This window comes from Nannobrachium achirus (assembly GCF_963921795.1).
Source record: "Nannobrachium achirus genome assembly, chromosome: 2".
Classification (NCBI taxonomy): Eukaryota; Metazoa; Chordata; class Actinopteri; order Myctophiformes; family Myctophidae; genus Nannobrachium; species Nannobrachium achirus.
In genome coordinates this window covers 67939819-67966640 of record NC_137811.1, presented here as the reverse complement: position 1 = coordinate 67966640, position 26822 = coordinate 67939819, and the positions used below count along the sequence as shown (strand labels likewise).

At 43.2% G+C, this 26822-nt stretch overlaps 1 protein-coding gene across 2 annotated transcripts in view; it reads right to left on the bottom strand.

Annotated features, from left to right (window-relative positions):
• Nucleotides 1–26822, bottom strand: part of LOC308307160 (focal adhesion kinase 1-like) — a 158466-nt gene that overhangs the window by 41233 nt on the left and 90411 nt on the right. For both annotated transcript variants that reach the window (XM_080752326.1, XM_080752327.1), the window contains exon 23: nucleotides 13161–13272. In XM_080752326.1, the coding sequence (XP_080608452.1) occupies nucleotides 13161–13272 (112 nt within the window). The remainder of the gene's footprint in view (nucleotides 1–13160; nucleotides 13273–26822) is intronic.

Here is a 26822-nt window from a genome sequence, read left to right as displayed (position 1 = left end):
ACCCAAAAAAAGTGGAGGTGTTAATCCCCCCGTCCCCCCCTACCCCCTGCGCGCATGGATAGCTTAGCCTTTATGTATTGAGAATGAGAGGCACTCTTGCCGATTTAGTAAGAGACTCGTCGCCAATTGCAAGATATTTAAAAGTTATTTGGGTCCATGATGATAACCTTTTTTTCCCACAACTAGACTAAGGATTTATATTGTCTGTGTTATTGTTTACAACCACAATTATTCACGTGTGGCAAGATCGCGGTTCCACTAGTTTTTAGTAGGCTATAGTGTAGGCTTAGAAGCCTTTTCAGAAGTTAATTTAATGATTTCCTTTATCCTCATCTAATCTTGCGCTAATGCACGCAACTGTTTTCACCAGGTTTTAAGGTCTTATTTTAGTTGTTTCTCATAAGCTCGCGACCCTCCTTGCCCATCGGCCCCCACCGTTGCGCTTAGGTTCACCGGGAAATACGCGGTCGCGGAGTTGACTTAGGGTAGGAGGGTGAAGGGTGAAGTCCCAGCTGTTACTAGATGAGAGAACCTTCTATGTAGTCGCCTGCTAAAACCATCGTGTTTACTGTCCAGCACATACCAGCCGGGTCAGGGTGGCAGAGGGCCTGCGGAGCAGCCTTAATGCTGGCTTTGTTTCCCTGACTGCAGATAAAATCAGATTGGTTTCTCAAAATCTGATTTTTAGGAAGACCGACCACACTGTTATTTGCAAGTGATCAGATCAGATCAGTGTGTTCACTATTCAGACGTTGTCGATGCATCTCTGCAGTGGTGGTGCTTACGACATAACGACATATGCATAAGTAATGTTCAACTAACGCTCGGTTACACCTGTGGTACTCAACCTGTGGGTCGGGACCCCCAGGGGGGTCGCCAAATTACTTTGGGGGGTCCCCAGATGATTAACTCGATGTGCAACGTTGTTTTCTCACTCAACAGTAAACAAACCAGCATAAAGTTTAAGTGTGTAGAGGGTATCTACACATTTCTAAAGTGACAATTTAAGGACTTTTTAATACCTCTAAAAGGACAATTTAAACACAACGTGAGGCGTTGTGAGCATGTAGATCTGCTATTTTCACAATAGAACCGTGATATACAAAATGTAATGCCTCAACTCTTAGTGCTTGTCAGGGTCCTCCATGTATGATTATTTTGGGGGTCGCGGCCTGAAAGGGTTGAGGACCACTGGGTTATACAATGGTTTTGTTAGCCGAAAATAGCCGATCTACAAGCTCACAACGCATCATGATGTGAAACGTAATGAGCTTGGAAACATCCAGTGTCCAGAATGAGACACGTCGCTAGAAATCCGAACTGAATCTCATTTCAAACCATCTGAATGTGGTTCAAATCTGAATCAGAAAGATCTGTTTCCATATCTTTATTTTTTTGTTCAGACTTCAAAAACAATCTGATTCTAATCCGGATTTGGACTGCCTGTGTGAACACAGCCTAAACGAGCATCATCTATGCATGTGGATGCTAGAGTCATCTCTATAGATAGTTCCCCTTAAGCCTCTCTGATACTCTCCTCTGTGTATTTCTACACCGTCCAGCAGTCATTCAAGGTGACAGAATGCATCAACACGCTTCATCATAATGCATTCCAACAGTGTGCCAGTGCTACCTAGCCTGGTGTGAAGTCCCCTTTCCTTTGCACTGCAGCGATGCAGTGGAAAAGAAAAGTTATTGCTGTTGAATTCACAGCAACATTAGTTCTGCTTTTGGGTTCGGGGGCCTAGCATAAACAAGCGCATCGACGTCATTTCTTGAACATCTGTAATAATATAATTATACTTAGAAATTCCATGGGAGCTAGCCAGGTCAGACTATATAAGCGCAGCGGAATTGGGATTTAGTGCAGGAATCTGCGACAGACTGAAAATAGGTAGAAACAGGCAGAGGACATGTCAACACTGTGGCCCACACACACACACACACACACACAGACAGACGCAACTGTGAGGGCATCTAAATGGCTTGTCCTACGCACACACACGCGCACACACACGCACACGCGCACACACACACACACACACACACACACACACACACACACACACACACACACACTTGCAATTATGAATGGTGAGGTCATTTGAGCTTGTTAATTGTGCTACCATGCTAGGTGCAAAAACACAGCAGTCACACTCGCCAAGTAACATTTACAGTAGTGTTGGTTTGTGCTGTATGGGGAAAAACAAAGCTTTAATGATAGTTAGATTGGGTCGAGTTCACGCCTACAGTAAATTACCATACTGAGGGGTCTGGAACTTTTTAAAGCATCATTTACATTTACCTCCAGGAATCTAAGTTTTGCCAAGCAAAACTCCTAAATGATTTCTTGCTGGTTATAATGCTTGGATGTTACATGTACTGTACCTCCATTTCAATATCATTGCTGTCGGGTGGAAAGCTTGTCAAAAACCATTACTTTTCAGGAAATCGAAAAAATTATCTCTGTGTTCCAATAGTCAATGGGGAACTATTCTGGGGAATGTTCTTATTATTTAGCCACTAGTCTCTTCGCGCAGGCTGTCGGCTTCTGCCTAACAGTTTATAGCCCAAATCCCTTTATAAATAATAACACTGTGCATCAAACTAGTCGAAGCCTATCTAGCTCTCTTCTAAAAATATATTTTAAAGATATTTTAATATACATTATTATGAATGGAAATGACAACCCAAACCCTAACAGACTTTTAGGGTGTGTAATTACAGACTCTGCAGTCATTGGAGGATTGAGGAAGAGTTGTCTGGCTTGATAGACCATTCAGTCACAAGCTCTTGTTAATATTTTTCATTGGTTAAATATTTATAAAACCCACAGATAGACTTTCAACCCGGCGTCCCCCCCAAAGTATTTAAAAAGAAAGAAAAAGAAGAAGCAGATCTAGAAGCTTACAACGGGTCAGAACACAACGCTTCTTGCGAATACGACAAAGTCTAAAATAGGGCTTCAATTTATGCAAGACTAAACTTTAAAAAAAAAAAAAACTATGGAACTATGGAGATGCAAGGTTTCTGCCCGACAGTGACGACATTCAACTGGTGGTTGATGTGGCGTTCTGGCGAGCCAGGCTGAAAAATTATAGGAAAAACAATCCAAATCGCCAGGCCTCAAATAAATTCCAGACATCTCAGGCTGGTGTTTGTATGGAAGCATAAAGCTGCCATATTTCAAACGAAATGGCAAATGCGAAAATTAAATTGAAATAACAGAATTGCTTTTTAATTTTCAGGAAATGGACGCATTTTTGGAGACAAAAATGAATGTAAAATGCAATGGTGTTTACATTTTCCATATACAGGTGCTCATTCTATGACTAAATTAAAACGATAAATAAAAGATCATTTGAATTTGAATTTAAAAGAAATGACAGCTAATTTGTTGACAATATTAAAATGAAAATGCAATTTTGAAAATGAAAATAAAATACAGAAATGCTTTTTAATCTTCAGACAATGAAAGCATTTTTTTAGACAAAAATGAATGTATAATGCAATAGCATTTCCATTTAATGTACAGTTGTGCTTATTCAATGACAGAATTAAATGTATATATAAAAGGTCATTTGATTTACCATTTTCAAAAAATGCCACGCTAAATAATAGACAATATTAAAATGAAAAGGCTATTTCGAAAATGTAATTTAAATAAGGGTAATGCTTTTTATTTTTAAGCTAATAGATGCATCTTTTGAGACACAAATGAATGTATAATTCAATAGCATTTACATTTCATCTCCATGTGTGCTCATTCTATGACAGATTGTAAAAGCAAACGCAAACCACATTGCTATTTCATTTTCAAATTGTAGACGCTCATAACATGACAGAATTCAAATGGTCCTTTGGCTAAAGTGATGGCGCAGGAAAGTGACGTCATAGGAGTAATCCTTCAACGCTGCCTGCTTATAACCTTGACATACCCAAGCCGTACAGTAGGTGGCGACTGCACTCACTCACTCACTGACAGACACTCACCCAGTGGAGATCCAATTAGTCAGGTCCGCTATGTTAATAAAGGTTTATTCGTTGGCTTTTTTTGGAGATTTGTAAAACTATACATTTTTGGAATCTTCAGAGCATGGGGAATCCAAAAATCCTTGTTTGCATTTGCACAGATACCTGCAAAGCCTCCATTTTGGACGTTCAAAATGGCCGACATAAAATACACAATTTGTGCTATCTTGGCTTCTAGACAACCTAGAAACGTAATTAAACATGCTAATCCTATGTTTTCTGGGTCAAGGAATCGACTGAGTAAATGATGGGTGTAAAATGTTCCGGACCCCCACCCCCTTTCTGGGGGTTATCTATTTTGGGACCTCCCAGAACAGTACGCTAGCCAGTTAATGTCCGATTTTCATAATATTAGAGTTTTGTAGGTTTTAAAACATCCCAAGTTCATTTATTAGACTTTTAAAGCAGCCAGAATAACCTTTCTGACTTTTGGTTGGGGTCTTTCCTCACCTGGGACCCCCTAGACAGACCCCTGGGGTCTGTCTCAGTAATCGCTCTGCTACTGCTCCAGAACAATGTTAAATTAGATCATAATTGAAGCATAAAAGTTGTTGTAGCTGGGCTCTGAAAACAAAAATGAGAAGTAGCAAATACCAGGGGTCTTCCACAGGGGGTCCGGAACCCCTGCTGGGTCCTCAGAGTTACTACAGGGGGCCCGCTAATCTTGATGGGATCTTTTTTTTTTCACATTTGAAACTGAAACTTTGAATGTTTTTATGTATCCTGGGTTTATTGCGGCCATAGGTCGCAGTTTGCGACCATAGGTCACAGTTTACTATCAGAACCGTCACATCTTGACCGTATCTATCTGTCTGTCTGGACGGGTAACGCTTTTTTGTTGATTGACTCTCACAATCTGGCATCCCGCTCTGACATCACTGTGATGTCAGGGAACCAAATCCCCTTTATGCCCATATATGGAGATCCCTGTGATGCCAGGGGAACCATAAAAGGACAACTAGGTAGTCATCTGGCAACAGCTCACAGCTGTGAAGCCGGGAGGAGTTCAGATTGACAATCAGGTTCACAGGAGGGGAGGGTGCGAGCAAAGTGTGGTAGAACAGGGGAAGGGCCAGACCCAGAATTTGACATAATGAAAGTATTGCAACTTCTCACTTGTGCAGACTAACGTGTCCATTTATTGCACTGCACTCACACTGACAACACAACACAACACAACACACACACACATACACACCTCTTTGTTATTGTCACCCCAAAACCCTCACCCTATCCTCTTAAAGAGCCCATGGTCAATTATGCCCAAAAAGATTCACTACAATGCAGTCATTTCAGACATGCAGGATCTATTGTCTTCATCATTGTCATCTTCAATGTCCAACCTAATAGTGTTGACACAGTCTCCACCATGGAGTGAAAGGCAGGTTACTTGAGCAGCTGCACCGTCCCTTGCAGCCATATTTGATGAGCTCAAGTACTGCCTTTGGAGCAGGGAGGGCAAGACACCTGACTGGAAAATACCCTCCACTCTCTGAATTCCATCTATTTTCTTCGATTGGTGGAAGCTCAGGGCAATTTGTCAGGTATGATTTATCCTGCATTGTGACATAGTTGGCAAGGATGTGGTAGCAGTGCAGCACGAGTTGGAGGTAGCATCTCACCCTCAGTTCTTTGACATAAATGGTTACCATCTGAGTAATCGCAGGGTTGTTGGACCTTTTGAACTGTAAACATGGCATGTAAAATGCTCCAATGACTGCAATGTTGATGGAAGCTCACCAATAATAAGCTCAGGAGGAATGGAACCCTTTAAGGTCCTTGAAGTGGTTAATGACTTGGTCATCATCACCAGGCTTCAAGTAGGCATTGACCCATGTCTTTTTGGAGATTCCAACAAAATTCTCTTCCCCAGCCAGCACCAGAAAAATCATGTAGGCCAAGGAACCCTTGACATTTGTGACATCCAATAACTTGAACTTGCTTGAATATGTGTGTGCACTTCCACAAAATCATGTCCCTTGATGAAGGTATCGTATTATGATGCCTACTTTGTCATACCTGACAAATTGCCCCAAGCTTCGATCAATCGAAGAAAATAGATGGCATTTAGAGAGTGGAGGGAATGTTCCAGTCAGGTGTCTTGCCCTCCCTGCTCTAAAGGCAGTACTTGAGCCCATCAAATTTGGCTGCAAAGCAGGTTGCACTCCTCCCTGCAAATGCTATGGTGGAGACTGTCAACACATATGTCTTGCAAATTAGGGAGGACATGTACAGTATGTTAGTGAATCTCTTTGGGCATAATTGACCATGAGCTCTTTAAGAGGATAGGGTGAGGGTTTTGGGGTGACGATTAACAAAGAGGTGTGTGTGTGTGTGTGTGTGTGTGTGTGTGTGTGTGTGTGTGTGTGTGTGTGTGTGTGTGTGTGTGTGTGTTTTGTTTTGTCAGTGTGAGTGCAGTGCAATAAATGGACACGTTAGTCTGCACACCAAAAGTGAGAAGTTGCAATACCTTAATCCCTGCAGTAACACCTGTCAACCATAACTGTCTAACACAAAAATTGTATAAATAATACTGAGAATACTAATAAATCATCGAAGTACAATACATAAACCCAGGATACATAAAAACATACATAAAAAATAAAATCCTTTCCCATTAAGATTTGGTGGGCCCCCTGTAGTAACTATGAGGACCCCCCAAGGGTCCCGGACCCCCTGAGGAAGACCTCTGGTATTTTGCTTACTCATTTTTGTTTTCAGAGCCCAGCTACAACAACTTGTATGCTTCAATTATGATCTAATTTAACATTGTTCTGGAGCAGGAGCAGAGCGATTACTGTGATAGGCTCATGGGTCTGTCTAGGGGGTCCCAGGTGAGGAAAGACCCCAACCAAAAGTCAGAAAGGTTATTCTGGCTGCTTTAAAAGTCTAATGAATCAACTCAGGATGTTTTAAAACCTACAAAACTCTAATATTATGAAAAAGACATTAACTGGCTAGCGTACTGTTCTGGGAGGTCCCAAAATAGATAACCCCCAGAAAGGGGGTGGGGGTCCGGAACATTTTACACCCATCATTTACTCAGTCGATTCCTTGACCCAGAAAACATAGGATTGGCATGTTTAATTACGTTTCTAGGTTGTCTAGAAGCCAAGATAACACAAATTATGTATTTTATGTCGGCCATTTTGAACGTCCAAAATGGCGGCTTTGCAGGTGTCTGTGCAAATGCAAACAAAGATTTTTGGATTCCCCATGCTCTGAAGATTCCAAAAATGTATAGTTTTACTAATCTCCAAAAAAAGCCAACAAAAATACATAGTAGACCTGACTAAATGGTCATAGTAGACGGATCTGATCTGATACATTGCAAGTAAGAATCAAACATTTTTCCACCTCATGTGATTTAATTTATCCCTGCCCAGCTCAACAACTATGGAATATCAACTTGGCAGAGCAGTGGTGTAAAGTAACTGAGTACATTTACTTAAGTACTGTACTTAAGTACAGTTTTGAGGTATTTGTACTGAGTATTTCCAGTTTTCAATACTTACTTCTACTCCACTTCATCTCGGTTCCAAATATTGTACTTTTACTCCACTACATTTATTTGAAAACTTTAGTTACTAGTTACTTTGCAGATATACATCATTATATTATAAAACATACATAAATGCACTTTAGCCCTATTCTATACCTTGGCTATTTGAAAATAGCCGATCTACAAGCTCACAACACGTTGCGCGAGTCGTGAGCTTGTAGATCGGCTATTTTCAAACATTTTGTACTTTTACTTTTGCTACTTTGATGCCAATACTTTCATACTTTTACTCAAGTACATATTGAATTCCAGACTTTTACTTGTAACAGAGTACAACTTTTACTTAAGTACAAGATGTGAGTAGGCTACCTTTTCCACCACTGTGGCAGAGCAGTTAACCCCATTTTGCGCGGGGGGGGGGGGGGGGGGGGGGGCGGGGGGGGGAGGGGGGGGGGGGGGGGGTTGGGGGGTCGCGGCGGTCGTTGTCGGGGGGGGAGCGTTGTGAGCTTGATTCCTGCACGTGTACACTGTCTGTGCCACCTTTTCTTTTTTTTTACACTGTCTCTGTCTGCCACCTATGTCTGCCACCTACTGTGTTGAAGGTTTACTCCTATGACGTCACTTTCCTGCGCCATCACTTTAGCCAAAGCACCATTTGAATTCTGTCATGTTTTCAGCAGCTACAAGTGGAAAATGAAATCGCAAATGGGATTTGCATTTGCTTTTACAATCTGTCATAGAATGAGCACACATGGAGATGAAATGTAAATGCTATTGAATTATACATTCATTTGTGTCTCAAAAGATGCATCTATTAGCTTAAAAATAAAAAGCATTACCCTTATTTAAATTGCATTTTCAAAGTAGCTTTTTCATTTTAATATTGTCAATTATTTAGCGTGGCCTTTATTGAAAATGTTAAATCAAATGACCTTTTATTAAATGGAAATGCTATTGCATTATACATTAATTTTTGTCTCAAAGAATGCTTTCATTGTCTGAAGATTAAAAAGCATTTCTCTATTTCATTTTCATTTTCAAAATTGCATTTTCATTTTAATATTGTCAACAAATTAGCGGTAATTTTTTTTAATTAAAATTGAAATGATCTTTTATTTATAATTTTAATTTAGTCATAGAATGAGCAACCTGTACATGGAAAATGTAAACGCCATTGCATTTTACATTCATTTTTGTCTCCAAAAATGCGTGCATTTCCTGAAAATTAAAAGCAATTCTGTTATTTCAATTAAATTTTCGCATTTGCCATTTCGTTTTAATTACGTCAGGTTTATGCTTCCATACGTTTGTACCTTGATGCACTGTTTTGGTTATAAGGTAGTAAACACAACTCTAAATCACCTGCCTTATAGGAACCTGTGAGGAAGAAAGACAGGTTTGTCTGGGTGGGTAGAGGGGCAGTGTAGGTGGTGCGGGGGGCTTGTCTCGGCAGTCGGAGGAGGGGGTCCGCACACCTGCTCGGTTGCGAGGAGGAGGGAGGAGGAGGTGTGATGAGGAGAGCGAGGGCTCTGTCGCTCTGGGAAAGGGAGGGGGCCCTGGCGCAGAACCCTGGGGTCTCCCCACAACATGGCTGCACCACAGGGGGGTGCCAGGGCTGGGAGGAGAGAGAGGGCGCGGGCTGAGAGCGAGGCTGACATGTGGCGTGCGGTTGAGGGCAGCTGCAGCCGGGGAGGAGGAGGCTGGAATTGGAAACAGGCGGGGAAGGAGGAGAGGCGGGCTTCGTCTGGTGGTGGGCCTGGAAATGTGGGTAATTCTGGGGAGGGAGCCTGGTCTCTAGGACGGGCTGAGGAGGAGGGTTATTATGGTTAGAGTACCGGCTGAGCTGGCGGGGGAGAGAGGAGGAGGACGTATACCTGCATGGGGTCTGGGGGTGCAGGGAGTGGGAGTTTGACTGGCTCTGGGGCAGAGGGCGAGGGTAGGAATAGTGGGTCGAGAGGTCAGTACTGAGGTGCGGGTCAGGGCGGAAGTCCGAATGCAGATCATGGGACGCTTGGCGATCGTAGCGAGGGAGACTGTGGCAAGCAGGTGGGCGAGGAGGAGGAGGGACAGGAGGAGGGTGGGAGTCAAAGGAAGAGGAAGAGGAGGGAGATCTAGCAGGAGGAGGAGGAGGAGACTGTCCGAGGCAGAGGGAGAGCTGGGAGGCAAAGCGTTGGTTTGATTGGTGACCATGGTGGTGGTGGTGGTGATGCTGAGGATGGAGTTGGTGTTGGTGATGATGATGGAGCCCCGGAGCGGAAAGTTCAGACTGAAGCTGGGCTGCAAGGTGGGATGACGGCTGGGCTGCACACGCACACACAGACAGACAGACAGACAGACAGACAGACAGACAGACAGACAGACAGACAGACAGACAGACAGACAGACAGACAGACAGACAGACAGACAGACAGACAGACAGACAGACAGACAGACAGGTGGGGGAGGAAGAGACAGGGAGTGAAAGGAGAAGCAGAGCAGCAAGAGAGGAGGGCTAACAGCATGCAGACAGACAGGTCAGAGTCAGGGAAAGGAACAACGCAGAGAGAGAGACAGCCTCGGAGAGGAGATGCTATAGCCACGTCAAAGCCATGATAATATATTAATGAATATTGTATCAAGCACATTACTTTACCGAGAGCTGGCAGAGAAAACCTTTCAATCTTATTTGGTTTTCAATCTCTGGAGATGAACTAAAGCTCCTGTCTAGAGGGTTATTATGGTTAACTAAAACAGAACAAATGTATGAAAAAAGAGCAATGCTTGTGACTACAATGCAAACTAACTACAACCAACTAAAACAATTGTGATTCATCTTTGTTTTAGTTATGTGATGTCATACATTCTTTTCATCCTACCTTTTCAGCCTTATAGTACTGGAAAATAAAACTAAAAAACTAACATGAATCTAAATGAAAACAAAAAGAAAATTCATCAATTCCTAAAAAAAAGAAATAATAATAATAATAATACTGTACTCAATGAATAAAATAAAACTGACAAAAAAATGTTTTAAAAACTAATAAGGGTAATAATAATAATAATAACTGCTGTCTAGTCTAGGCTTCAGTTCCACCGTGGAGAGTGAAGTCAGTCAGAATACCGCTCCATTTGCAGAAGCATCATCACCTTGGCCTTGACAGATATATAGTGGTGGCTGTTGGCACAGAAGCAGTGAACAGATGTTGGGGGTAAGAGCCATAGCAGGGGTATATACTGTAGTACCGCACTCACTCAAAGCAGCTGGGGTAGCAAGCTGTGAGTGCTGGGGAGGTGAAAGAGGACAGGGATGAGAGGGAGGAGGTGCAAAGGGTGGGGCAGGGTGGGTGGGTGGGCAAAATGCAGTTGGCAATTTGGGGTTGGGTGAAGGGTGAGCCTCTTTGTCGGAGCAAATTATCCGACACATCCATCTAAGCTAATTGTAGGTTTGTTCGGGTTGGAGGTTTTATGGAAATTGTGAGAGGCTGCACAGAAATACACTGCTGTTCCATTATTCACTTTTCCCAAAGCATCTGATGGGCATGTGGCACTCAGTGATGTCATCATGGCAGACACTGTATTAAACTGTACTGTCTTTCATTGCTTTGTATGAATCTACAGTATGTATTTGTGACATCAACTGTACTGTTGTCTGGCACCAAAACGCCTGCCATATATGGGACGGGGTTTCCCCTGCATCAGCTACAGGCATGTACAGAGATGTTCTTAATTCATACAGTCAAGTAACTGTACATACAACTTTAACTTAGTGTATGTCTAGATACGAGCTGGCGTAAATCCCTGCTGTATTCTCAAGGCCATAATCAGCTTCAATTATCTGCAACAAGCCGTTTTCCAATCCACTGTACTGGATGTCAGGAACTGAGACCCCCAATATCCATGTATTAAATAAAACAAAATGTGAAATGCTACCAATTATATCACAATTAAATTGTTCTTGGTTTGTGTACATTTATAATAAAGAATTATCAAACAAAATGTTTACAAGAGACGCTCTTGCACCCTGGCCCCCTAATTAGCCCAAAAAATCGTAACTTGACCAATAAGAAAAGATCTATGTTTTATTTTGTTTGCAATACACCCACTGTATATTATGAACTTACAACTAATACAAGTGTAAAATGGAAAGTCACACACGCGCGCACGCACACACACACACACACACACACACACACACACACACACACACCAGGCTGAAACTGTAGGTCAAGACTGACAGACAGACAGGTGCTAACTGGTAATGAGGATGACCTCTTGACTGGCATGTTGGCTGCACCTGTCGCTTGTTCATTCACACGCCAAAACACACACACACATGCACGCACGCACGCACGCACGCACGCACACGCACACGCACACACACACGCACACACACACACACACACACACACACACACACACACACACACACACACACACACACACACACACAGTCTAGACTTCTCAAAAGTGACACATTTTCAACAGTGTAACTGTATGAACCCTAGTGTCCCTATTGCAATGTGTTGTGAGCTTGTAGATTCAGCTATTTCTCGCTCACAGATTTGGATTAGCAGAGAAAAAATAGGGGGTCTACTAGTACAGACCCCTGGGGGACCGTGTGTCTTACTTTGGGTGGTGCTTGGTTTTAGTGGGTCTTACTTTGGGTGGTGCTTTGTTTCAGTGTGTCTTACTTTGGGTGGTGCTTGGTTTCAGTGGGTCTTACTTTGGGTGGTGCTTGGTTTTAGTGGGTCTTACTTTGGGTGGTGCATGGTTTCAGTGTGTCTTACTTTGGGTGGTGCATGGTTTCAGTGTGTCTTACTTTGGGTGGTGCTTGGTTTCAGTGTGTCTTACTTTGGGTGGTGCTTGGTCAATGTGTCTTACTTTGGGTGATGCTTGGTCAATGTGTCTTACTTTGGGTGGTGCTTGGTCAGTGTGTCTTACTTTGGGTGATGCTTGGTCAATGTGTCTTACTTTGGGTGATGCTTGGTCAATGTGTCTTACTTTGGGTGGTGCTTGGTCAGTGTGTCTTACTTTGGGTGATGCTTGGTCAATGTGTCTTACTTTGGGTGGTGCTTGGTCAATGTGTCTTACTTTGGGTGGTGCTTGGTTTTAGTGGGTCTTACTTTGGGTGGTGCTTGGTTTCAGTGTGTCTTACTTTGGGTGGTGCTTGGTCAATGTGTCTTACTTTGGGTGGTGCTTGGTTTTAGTGGGTCTTACTTTGGGTGGTGCTTGGTCAATGTGTCTTACTTTGGGTGGTGCTTGGTTTTAGTGGGTCTTACTTTGGGTGGTGCTTGGTCAATGTGTCTTACTTTGGGTGGTGCTTGGTTTTAGTGGGTCTTACTTTGGGTGGTGCTTGGTCAATGTGTCTTACTTTGGGTGGTGCTTGGTTTTAGTGGGTCTTACTTTGGGTGGTGCTTGGTCAGTGTGTCTTACTTTGGGTGGTGCTTGGTCAATGTGTCTTACTTTGGGTGGTGCTTGGTTTTAGTGGGTCTTACTTTGGGTGGTGCTTGGTCAATGTGTCTTACTTTGGGTGGTGCTTGGTCAATGTGTCTTACTTTGGGTGGTGCTTGGTTTTAGTGGGTCTTACTTTGGGTGGTGCTTGGTCAGTGTGTCTTACTTTGGGTGGTGCTTGGTCAATGTGTCTTACTTTGGGTGGTGCTTCGTCGGAGCCTCCAGAGTCCCAGGACACCGTCACCTGTCTCCTCATCTCCATCCTGCTCCTCTCCAGCTGCTGCGCCTTCTCCTCTTCTAAGATCGTACTGCAACACAACACAACACACACCCCAGGTATGAATCAGGGCTGTCATCACCCAGACATTTTACTTGATGATTAATTGTCATTTAAATCAGTGGTTCTCAACCTTTTCAGGCCGTGACCCCAAAATAATCATATTTTAACTGGGGGACCCCCCTCCCCCCCTCCCCCCGCACCCTGACGAGCACTAATAGTTGAGGCATTACATTTTGCACAACACGCTTCTATTGTGAAAATAGCTTATCTACATGCTCACAACGACTCGCGTCGCGAGGCGTTGTGAGCATGTAGATCTGCTATTTTCACAATTTCTGCCTATAACATTTGACAATTTGGCCAATGTTTAATTTGTCATTTTAGAGGCATTAAAAAGTCTGCTATTTCTGAATTGAAAATGCATGAACATTTCAACATGCAAACGATTATGACGATAATTGAGATTAGGCGATTATGTAATAGTTGTGGCAGGCGGCAGGCCTACCACAAATGGATTGCAACACACAAAATACACAATCACATACTTGACTTCAGCTGTAACACACACTCCACACACACACACACCTCGTCTATGAATGGACAGCAAGGACAACATTACCAGTAATACTCCCTAATCGGGAGATAAGCGACCGTCAGGTCACATGTATACACAAATAGGCCTGCATGGTGGCACTAAATGTGTTGATGACAGGATTCTAGACATCCTGTGTGCCGCTTTGTGTGATTTTAGGGCAAAATCTGAAGGAGCAGTGTCCAAAAATGTGTTTGAAAAAATCGGCCTGATGGTGGCACTAAATGGGACAGATCCATGTTGATGACAGGACTCTAGACATATAGCGCTTTGCATGATTTTAAGGCAAAATCTGTAGACAACATAACTCCCTAGCCCACTAGCAGTTTAATGGATGTCAAATAGACACTCAGCATAAAGGAAGAGTGGGCACCTAATCCTTGTGGGAACCTCAATGTTAAATTGGCTAGAAAAATCCAATAATTTGGAAAATGGTCTGAACAAATGTAAAGTACACATGATTTGAACATCCACGGTGCATAATTATCAGAGCTAGATTTACCGTTTGACTTGTTGATTATGACCATAATGCGTAATAGCCCCAGAATAAGCTTAAATTCCTAGAAAACCAACATCCAACTGTGAGCAACATAACGCGAAGGTGACTGACAATACTGCAGCATTTCAGACAGATAGACCTTTGGAGCCGATACCACATCAAGTTTGACACCCTCAACATGTGCTTTGCGTCCTTGATCAAGGCACATTTAAGCTATTTTATTTAACTATCATCATCAATATTTAATATCAATGGTCTTTTGTCAGGTGTCTGCTCTGAACAAAACACAAATAGCTCTCTCTGCCTTATTTCACATTACCAAATGTAACCAGAAATGCAAGGTAAACAATACAATAAAATAGCCTTTCTTTGACCCAATGAGACAACAGGGAACAAGTTTATAATACAATTTAGGAATGAAGCCGCGGGCCGCATGAAAATTGTCCTCGTGCCGCGGTGCGAGGCGTTATGTGCTTGTAGATCTGCTGTTTTCACTACTGTTGTGCGACAGCCTCGTACGATGAAGCAGGGCTTTACTTTGCGAAGACACTTCCAAATTTGAAACTTGGAGATATAAGGTTTCTTCCCGACAGTGACGATATTTACACCCCCGTATTATGTTGGTGCTCGTACGATGAAGCAAGGCTTTACTTTGCGAAGACACTTCCAAATTTGAAACTTGGAGATATAAGGTTTCTTCCCGACAGTGACGATATTTACACCCCCGTATTATGTTGGTGTGCCCATGGATTCTTGGGACATGAAAAGTGTGCCCATGCAGAAAAAAAGGTTGAGAAACATTGCGCTATAGTAAGTACTTGTCCGACTTTCTTTCCATTCATCTTTCCGGATAAACTTTATTTTGCCGCGCTGCTCCTCCCACAGTGTTGGTGGCATGCACTTGGGCCATATGTCAAATTCATCAGGATTCGTCTGTTTGCATTTTGCTGAGAGATACGTTATATCTATACGTTTATATTTGATTTATATTAATTTATTAGTGAATACATTTTCTCCCTTGACTTGAATGGGAAAATGCAAAATCAAAACTTTTCCCAAATATGGAGATGATGTCATAGACCACATGAGACTGACACAGTATGTCCATATAGTATATGGATGGGCATTCCAAGATACAAGCTTAATATTGATATCAGGGATCTCCATATATGGGCATAAAGGGGACAATATTGATTTGCAAGTATGACTCGGAAACCACACTTGCAATTTCCCAGAATTGTCTATTTTTTTAGTTTCAGTACATCTAGTGCCATTCCCGAGATGTCTCGTGAAATGTACTCGAGTATCTGTAGTGCCATTCACGAGATATCTCGGGAAAAGTAATATATTACTGTAACGGCGAGTACATTACCGAGAAGAATGACCGCAGGTCCGGAGACGAAATCCGTCGCTGATTTCGCATCATCACGGCTCCACGAGCACAAAATAGTCCCATCCATAACATTGAGGTGGATAGGGGATCTCATCTTTAATGTCCATTATCTCAAAACTACACTTTAGAAGCTAGGATGGAGGCAGATGCTCGCTTATGTTACACAGTTATAAAAGCTCCCGGTCGGCCATTACACAACTCCACGTGGACACGGATCGGTTCCGGCGCACGATCCGATGACGTCAGATCGGAAGTGATTGCGTGGTGGACTTCTGGCCTTCAAAATAAGATAACGGCGGTGATGCCAGCCTGAAGGTGGCATCGTGGACTTTATAATCCGTTAATTTCAGGGGCACTAAATGAGTTAACACACAATACAGTTTCAATTAGTTTTTATTTAGTTAAAGGACAACTTTGGTTTCTTACAACAAGGGTTCATATTTTAGATTGTCATCAGAGAAAAGAAAAGATGAGTGTTAAAATGTTTTCATTTACTTCTTTTTATTGTGGGCTTGCCTGAAAGACGAGAACACTAGGTTATCTTCATTATTTATATAGTGAGTTCCGTCGCAGGGTGCGATTTCCATGACATTTTGCACGTTCCCACTAGGTCGAGGAACAAATGCCATCCTTTTCGCATTGCCTGTTATAGCGCCACCAGCAGGTGGACTTTTGCAAAACACATTTTTGGAACAAAATGCCTCAAATCATGAACGCAGTGTCAGATTGCTGTGACAGGCCAAAGAAGAGATGTATGGAACCTTTTCCCATTGGACTATTATAGCACCAACATGAGGCCACAGTAAGCTAGCCTGGTGTTGCTCATACTAATTCCTCACTGCGTGTCGGGTATTAGTCTGGACTCGCAAGCAGAATTTTCATTTCCCTGATTGGTCCCCCAAATTTTGGGGGAAAGGAAATGGATTCACAATTGAGCGGGGCCAGACCCATATTCGCCAAGGGAAAGTTTTTTTGCTGAGGCGCATTGGTCTGGTCCCAGGCTACCGATAGACGCAAAGTACAGTAAGATATAGAATAATGAAACTACGATGATCTTGAACAGACCTCCCTCGCTCATGGGCTCAACTGCGGCTATAACAATGATATAACAGATGACAGCAACATTAAGGACGAGTAGGCCTACGGCGAGAAGGACACGGTCGTGGTCCTGCACAGGCTGAGAAGGGGAGGATTCCTCAACGGTCCGTTCCTGTGATCGGAACGCGCCGTGTTCCTCAGGTTCCGTCACGTTGCGGGTGGAGGTCTCACTCGCCGTCAGGCGTAGTGCGCAGTTTTCAGCTTTTAACCGGCCTATCTCGTTCTCCATGTTTGCCATCTTGGCATCAGCCTCCTGCGTTTGGTTATTCAATTCAGTGTTGATCGTATGGATCCAAGTGTAGATCGCTGTCAATCGCTCGCTCTCGCTGCTTGCAGCAGCGATCAGTCTGGATAGTTCTGTAGGCCTCTCGGTCAGGGTGTTCACAGAGGTAGAGGCCCTGGAGGTGTGGTTAAAGGTCTGGTCCCTGTCGAAAATTGGTTCATCTGTGGCCTGGTCCTTGTCGTACGGTAGTTCATTTGAGGCCTGGTCCCTGTCGTAAGGCAGTTCATTTGTGTCTCTGTATTTCTGTCTGGTTATGGTTATTTGCTGACAGGTCTTCCTCAGCCTTGGTCTCTGTATGACCCTAGTGGAGCTGCCTGCTGTCTCGTTCTCGCTTCCGCTGGAGTTTGTCGCCGCGGCTGCTGCTGCTGGCTGCTGGCCTGGAAGAACGCTCTCCGCTGCGGTGAAGGCGAAACGGCTGCCAGAGGACGTTCCAAGGCAGACGTCGTCCTCGTTGGCTGCTTTCTCCTCTGCTTGTTCGTCCTCTCTTACGTCTGCTAAAGTCACAATGTCCAAGTGGTCACTGGAGGAGAACGGAGTCACGCGCTCTGTCCCCACTACTAGCCGGAAGCTGGGGCAGTCGGGGTCGCCATCTAGTGCATTCTCTTCCACGTGACCGACAGAGGAGACAGGTGGTGGGTTCTGTAGCTCTGGCTCTGTCACTGGAGCACTAGTCGTCTCTGGGAGGTCGGTACCGTGTTCCAGTGCATTCTCTGGCCCCGGAGCCTCCTCCTCCTCATTTAGGATTATCCATCCACTGGATGACTCTGAGTCACTCGAAGACTCTGACATTTTGTGGCAAAACCTTGAAATGGCGATATTGTTATGAAGAAATTCCGACAAGAAACCCCAAACGTTGCAAGGATGTAGTCAGATGTAAGTTACAGTCACAAAGGTAGGTGGACCCAGATAGACTCGCAGGCACACGGAAGGAGAAACGTCCTTTGAAGAATCCTAATGAAGTACAATATAGGATACCAACAGGGAACTACAGTAGCACACCAAGAGACTGAAAATTAACACACTGCCAACCATTAGCTATCATAGACTTATCACTGGGAATGGGGTTCAATGCTCAGGCAGCAGTGTGGTTTATCTGCACTTATAATATCATAGACTTATCACTGGGAATGGGGTTCAATGCTCAGGCAGCAGTGTGGTTTATCTGCACTTATAAGACCGCACTGGGAATGGGGTTCAATGCTCAGGCAGCAGTGTGGTTTATCTGCACTTATAAGACCGCAAAGGAATGTGATGTCAGTTCTTCATCGATGTCACTTGATGACTCATCAGCATCAGCCCTGACAGGGTGGTGGGACTTCTTCTTTCGTGTATCATCGTCCTTGATGATTGGTTGACAACATTGTATTTCACAAGATTTCTTGTTACTTAGGGGAGGCCATGGGGCTGGCTGTTGTCTTCCCCCCTTGCTGACGTCGGCTGTGAACGTTTCTTTTTGTATGATTTTCAGACCTTTGCAGCCTGAAAATCTCATTTCAAGTGGTCTCTATATTCATATAGGCCTACGTAGTAATTACTAATAATAATGAAATTGGAGTTGCGTTTCCTTAAAGAACATAATGCTGCCTTTTAACATGTAGATTTTATGGAGGTAATTTAGTTTTTCTTGAGGACTTCGAGGGCCGTATTGAGATGGGGTAATGGCCACCCTCTATATAGTGCTCGTCACGATATGTCAGCTAGGTCATATATGGAGTTCTACATCAGACTGATGCCAGAACTAGATGTCTTTACCGGCTCCATAGGTGGAGCTTAAGTTCGTCCTGGTCCATATATGGAGTCCAGATCCAGATAAGTCAGTAGGATGTGTCCGGTAACTCCACATATGGAGTACCAATATGTCAGGGATCTCCATATATGGAGCTATATCCTATATCCTTCTGCTGAATGATAATCCCCATCAATTTGTCACTCTTCTGACATCACAATGACATCTCCATATATGGGGCAATATCCTATATCCCTCTGCTGTGCTGGGATGATATGATGACATCAGGGATCTCCATATATGGGGCTATATCTCCATATATGGGCTATATCCTATAGTCTGACTCTGCATGGGTCCTTAGGGCATCTTACTGGTATAGAAACACATTTAGTGCATGTATCAGTTTCTTGGGTTTTAAATGATAGGCCTATTATTACATTTGCTCATTATGCTAATTTCTCAATTTATGACAAAACGGTGACTCATATCAGTTGGAATACGGCAGAAATGGCACATAAAAAGCACATACAAATCATAAAGAAACAACACATTAAGTGCTTGTATCAGTTTCTTTGGGTTTAAGTGATATTACATTTGCTCATTATGCTATTTTCTCAATTTGTGACACAACTGTGACTCGCATCACTCGGCATACGGAAGAAACGGATTCTGCGCATAAAAATCATATAGAAACAAAACATTAAGTGCCTTTCCTCAAAAATGCCTACTATGGCATTTTCTGAAGTTATTTGGGGCATTTGGGACTAGTCTATTATGCTCCCAGCTTCAAAACGCAATCCCTCAGAATCTTAGCAAAGTTTCCCATTTACTCAACGTTTGGGCTCTTATCCAGTCAAACAGAACACACATTTCTACTAGCTCTAATAAATGACCCACACTGACCTCTTCTCTGGAGACGATACCCAGCCAGAACCATGGAGGAGCGGAGCAGACAGTCAACTGAATGGAAGCTACGTTCTACACTACACCCAACATTCCCACTCTCCTCCACTGTTTACTGTCTGTCTGTCTTTCTGTCTCTCTCTCTCACACCAGGGGGCAGAGCTATTTCTGGAACCACTGTTACGCTTCTGTCCCGCTGTGTGTGTCCATTCACCTGTCCTTGTCTGTCTGTTCTGGAAGTTCTGTTCAACCACTCCAGCATGCGCACGCACACACACACACACACACACACACACAGTCACACCCACCCACCCACCCACCCACACACACACACACACACACACACACACACACACACACACACACACACACACACACACACACACACACACACACACACACACACACACACACACACACACACACACACACACACACACACACACACACACACACACACACACGGGCACAGCTGTGGCAGCAACATCAGCAGCTACAGTACTGTGATGTTTCTGTGGCTCTATTAAAAGGAAAAAAATCTTCCGGGAGGCAACTTTTAAGATCACCAGACCAGAACCAGATCAATGCCATTTCTGCGGACAAACAGTGAATTTAATAGAGGTATCTGTCATGATGGCCCTCACTCTATTGGACCACATACAGCCCATCCCTGTAAACCAGAGGATGAAGAAACCAGCTTAGTTCGATGTGGGATTTAAATGTGGTTTGATCCAGTCTTTCATGACAGGATTATCCTCCCTAGAGACGCCTGGGCATCAAATCCTAATTCATAACAAATAACAATAATACAACAATTGTGTCCTCTTTGGTTGTTGTGGAGGTATTGGCCCAGGACATGTGCACATTCTTTATCATTTTGTCCTGCTCTGCATTCAACCTATTTAGGGTTAGAATTATTTAATGCTTTAAAGGACCGGTTCACCTCTGGGACAACCAGATCTTATTCTATTGTAGTGTGGGACACGATCAACACAATCCTGAGTTCATTTTTTAGTTCAATCTGTGTTTTTAGATATTTTAGTATTTCAGCATGCTACAACTGGTCATATGATGCTTTGTAGCATGATATTGCATCATCTAATGCATCATATGATGCAAAATGCATCATATGATGCTTTGTAGCATGCTGAAATACTAAAATATCTAAAAACACAGATTTAACTCAAGAAATAACTCAGGATTGTGTTGATCGTGTCCCAAACAACAATAAAATAAGATCTGGTTGTCCCAGAGGTGAACCGGTCCTTTAACTATTGAAAAATAGCAGCGCAGCTTGTAGATCTGCAAATCTTTGAATATATATATACATTTTAAAGCAAACATTTGCTTCTGGGGGGTCCCTGGGACAAGATATTTTGAGTTGGGGGTCCCTGGTCAAATCTATACTATAATTTTGCGAATGTCTGAGTGAGTGTCTGAAACAGCGTTTCTCCTCAGTGGCTGGAGCAATTGATCTGAAATCGCATCACCATCAGCATATGAACACACCTGACATAACTGTGAAGCCCGTTTGTCACTTTCACAAATCGTATGCTGTATAATAGCATTTTTATGGTGTATCTATATCTATTTAGCCTACAGTACCTTTTGTGACCACACATGTTAAGGGAGGGGCGCTGTTGTTCAGGCCATGCACAATCACACACAAACCCACACAATCACACACAAACCCACACACACACACACACACACACACACACGGGGGGGGGGGGGGGGGGGGGAGTGTGTGTGTGCGCAGGAGGGCAGGCGGGCGGGCGGGCGGGCGGGCTGGGGGGGGGGGGGGGGGGGGGGGTAGCCATTAAACTAAACGGGTATTTCTTACATTGATGCTCCTACATATTATCATGCAAGCACCAGTTAAAGTTACTTTCCATCCCTCATATACTGTATGCACAGTGCACATCCCATAACCCACACACTGCACATCATTTTGGAGCTCATATCTTTGAACGGGTAAGGGCTAGTACATAATAATTTTGGGGATCATTGACATCCAAAAAATTTAGCACGAAACATGTTTTCCTTTTCTTTTCTTTTTTTTTACGTACAAGGATTTAGAAGACATATATAGAATCGGGTCAAAATATTCAAAGACTTGCACACAATTTCAAGATCTTTCCAAAATAGCAGATCTACAAGCTCGCAGCGCAGCACTCTGTGCCGCGCTGTGAGCTTGGAGACACTTGGAGCTTGGAGACACTTCGAACAACACCAGGGGAGTGGCTGGGGTTCAATGTCTTGCTCAAGGACACTTGGACACTAAGCCAGGAGAAGCTTCCGGCTCCCAAACAGCTGCTCTGCCTCCCGAGCCACTAGTCTGTCTGCCATTTAGCAGATTTACCCATTTAGGCCTAGAATTATTGAATGCTTAAACCAGTGAAAAATAGCAGATATACAAGCTTGCAGCATGGCACCGAGTGCCACGCTGCGAGCTTGTAGATCTGCTATTTTTGAAAAAGTCGTGAAAATATGTGCAAATCTTTGAATATATGGAACTAAGTATTTTGAGATGGGGGTCCGTGGCCAAATACATATCATTTTGGGGGCCCTTCACATGAAAAGGTTTGAGAACCACTGACATAGTAGTCTCTCAAGAACAGACTAACTGAGCTCCAGTTAAGTGAAAATGACCTTTTCTTTGACGATGGCTGGCCAGATTGCTGACATAGAAACATAGGTTTTTCCAAAAAATCTTAGAAGGATTCAAAAGACATTTATAGAATCGGGTCAAAATACAAATTTTCACGATTTAAAAAAAATAGCAGATCTACAAGCTCGCGGCGCGGCGCTGTGAGCTTGTATATCTGCTATTTTTCAATAGTTAAATCATAAAATAAAGATACACAAAATGTGTACCCGTTCTAAATTAATACTCCCAAGAGCAGCATATCCACTAAACCAACGGTCCTCAAACGTCTTGGGCTCAGGCCAACCCTGTAAATAACCTTTTCATCCACGGCACAACTGAATTACACTGTTTATAGAACCTTACATTTATGTAAATCTTTCTCTCTAAGATAGAGTATAGACCCATTATGAAAATAACTTAATGCTCGACATTTAACCACTTGAACCACAGCATCTCTATTCTGGGGGGAAACGTACCACAAAACATAGAAGATCTACAAGCTCACAACGCGTCACTTCTGCTATTTTTTTACAAAGTGTAAAGTGTCTAAGAAGAGGTTAAACTTTAGTGAAACTGATACATTCAAAATAAGTATCCTGAGGCACTAGTGTCAAGGCACCCCACTTTTCCTGACCATGTTCATTTCAGTCAGTGTTGTACTGGATTTACATTACTTTAACCACACTTTGTAAACTGGACATTTCTTGGCGTGCTCGTTTTTCCCTCTACACGCCAAAAACAGCACCAGCATCTGCTATATCATCATAGGTGAAAATATTCCAAAATGGTTGAATAACACCTTAACAAGGCAAGGCTAATTAATGTATTTGATTGAATTAAACCCACCAATGAGAACAGTGATAACCCGCCCACCCTGTTTGACAGTAAATTACACCATGCATAAACGTGTGTTAATGACAACCACACAATCGTCTAGCTATATTAACACACACACACACACACACACACACACACACACACACACACACACACACACACACACACACACACACACACACACACACACACACACACACACCTGGAATAACAAAGTCGTGCTCAGTGTATAGTATGTATGTTTATACAGGGGGAGGTTGAGGTAACTGCCATTAACATGCTTGGGTAGCTACAGTACACTGGGAGCAGATGCAATTAGACACACTTGGCACGTTGACTGTAATGAAAGGAGGAAGAGGAGATTTACCCTCCCTCCTGTTTCTCAGTAATGCCAACACGCCTTGTGACGTGTGGTGTATTTACCAGAATAGTGGCATCATGTTAAATGACTAATGTGAATGGATGAGTTGATATGTAAGTGGTAAGTGGATCCTTGTCTCTGGGTGTAAGCACATGTACGTAGGCTACACTTTCAGCTTTCCTACTGTCTGTCTCTCCTATACACTGTCTCCCCCTCTCAGCTTTCCTACTGTCCTACTGTAAAAACCCCAGGACAAAAACCCACTCGCGTCCTAGACAATTTGCCCTCCTGGCCCCCAAACTGTGGAATAAACTCCATGTCACACTTAGAACTACAGACTCACTTCCTAGCTTCCGCCGTGGACTGAAGACTCACCTTTCAGACTAAACCCATAGCACTATTGTAACACTCCCCCTTCCCTCAATGATCATACATGAAGCTAGATAGCATTTCCTTTTTTTTTTTTTCTAGATTGATATTCCTATGCATTTGTTATATTATATGTTATATTGTTGTTGATGTACTCACATATTATCTTGCTTATTATAGTGATGTATTACCTGCTTATTGTTGCTTTGGATTAAAAGCGTCTGCTAAATGCCTAAACTGTAAACTGTACTGTCTGTCTCTCCTAAACACTGTCTCCTCCTCTCAGCTTTCCTACTGTCTGTCTCTCCTAAACACTGTCTCCCTCTCATCTTTCCTACTGTCTGTCTCTCCTAAACACTGTCTCCCTCTCAGCTTTCCTACTGTCTGTCTCTCCTAAACACTGTCTCCCTCTCAGCTTTCCTACTGTCTGTCTCTCCTACATCGTCTCCCTCTCAGCTTTCCTGAATGATGCAATAAAGGTTCTGATTATTTTTCAAAGCCACAGTAAACACTGGCGATGCCAACTTCACTGGTTTCATGTGTGAACCTCAACACCAACGGAAAAACTAAAATGTGCATCGATCACTTGAGAAACTTACAGTAAATGCTAATGCTGTCACATGGCAAAAAAACGAAACTAAATTGAAATGTCCGTGTGTGATGTGATGTCACACAATCACTTCATCGACCAATTACAATTAACCTTACAATTAATTCAACCTGGCATGCTTCTCACATAGAAAGAGAGAAACACACAAAAACAAACAAATAATCTACTTTACCTTCAGATGAGGTCAGAGCATCAGCATCAGAACAATGACTAATGCTTCAAAACGTTGACACGCCCACCGAGTCCGTGCTTTTGGTCTAAACAAAACCAAAGCTAATCTACACACACACACACACACACACACACACACACAAAACACAACCCTATAACTTAATGTGGAACGTGGAAGCGTTGTAGTTCCAATAAGACCAGATGCAGTGACCTGCTGTCCCGAGCAGCCCAGCCCATCAGAGGAGAGCAGAGGACCAGGACTCCACTAGGCTGAGCAGTTCAGATGATCTCACTGTGCTGCCCTCCTTTCTGCTTTCTGCCTTTATGTTCCATTTCTTACTCTTTCTTTCTCTGGAAAAGACTGTCGGCTGAACCTCCTGCAGCGATCATGCACGCACGTTATGCACAGTCGCACGCACGCACGCACGCACGCACACTATTGGTATTGCTATACTTGTGAGGAAGTCGACATTTATAACCCCTAACCCAGTGGTTCTCAAACGTTTACATTTCAAGGTCTCCCCTTAACTCTGACAGTGTACAAATGGAACCAAATGGACCCGTCAGGGTTCATTTGGTTCCATTTGTACACTGTCAGAGTTACAGACTTGTATGGGTCTATTTAGACCCCCATAAAGGAACCCAACAGAGACCCTGGAATCCACTTTGAGAACCACTACTAGCCAGTCCACCAGTACTTGGTAGCACTCCAGACGCCAGTGCCACACACAGAGAACGCACACACACACACACATGCAGTGTAAGAAAAGTGCAGCAGTAGCTGCACACACACACACACGCGCGCACACACACGCACACACACACACACACACACACACACACACACACACACACACACACACACACACACACACACACACACACACACACACAATGTAAGAAAAGTGCAGCAGTAGCTGAGCGCTGCATGTTTGGCAGACCAACCCTATAATTGATAATATTATGATATAAAATCGAGCCAGCATATGCCCTTAAATGGTCAGGGCTTCTCCTATTCATATCCAGGCTGCATGGAGAACAAGGTCAATATTGACTCTGTCTCCAGGACGCAGGACAGACTGTGACGATGGCTCTGCCACTATGGTACGTATACTACAGTACGTACACTACTGAATGAATTTGTCATTGTTTTAACTAAAGCAAGGTCGTAGAAGAATGCTCAACTCATTACCTCAGCTCTGCCACTTGAAGCTGTTTACAAGAAACAACCTCATTTAGATGTTGGAGAGGAGAGGCAGAGTTGATGAGAGCAGACTTGAGTTTGACGTTATTATCAAGAGACCTATTATCAAGATTTGTTGGTGAATTACAACCATGGGGCTGTTAAGTATGACATCGTTTTGTAGGCAGAGGAGAATTTCTGCCCCCAGTTTCCGTGAATCTTTTTACTATTTTTACTATTTACACATTTTTCTTCTCTTTGTTGTTGAAAGGAAAGTGTTAGAATTATACTTTAGTCGTTATTTTTTAGTCGTTGTTTTTTTAAATAGCGAGGGACAGAAAATGCTCTGGGGGCAGATTCTCCTCTGCCTACAAAATGATGTCACGGCTTAAAAGCCAGTACTGTACGTATAACAATAAGTAAAGTTTTGAGGTATTACTTTACTGGAGTATTTCCAAATTTCGACTACAATTACTTGATAACAGTAGTTACTAGTTACTTTGCGGATATACTGTAATTTATGATATTATAAAACATACATTAACCACTTTAGCCCTATTTTATACATAGGCTAATAATCAGAGTACTTCTTCCACCACGCATAGGAGAGGAGAGGAGAGGAGAGGAGAAGAGAAGGAAGAGCAGAGAGGAGAAGAGAGGAGAGGAGAAGAGAAGATAACAGGGGTGTTGCATCAAATTCTGGGCCCTGGGTACAAGGATTCACAGCGGGCCTGCCATGAATGTTCTTCATGGGGGGGGGGGGGGGGGGGGGTTTAACCCATTTAGACTGGGAACGCATTATTACACGTTATTTTGTGCTTTAACTATTGAAAATAAGACTTTGAATATTTCAAATCCTTCTATGTTTTTTTGAAAAACCTATGTTTCTATGTCAGTGATGCT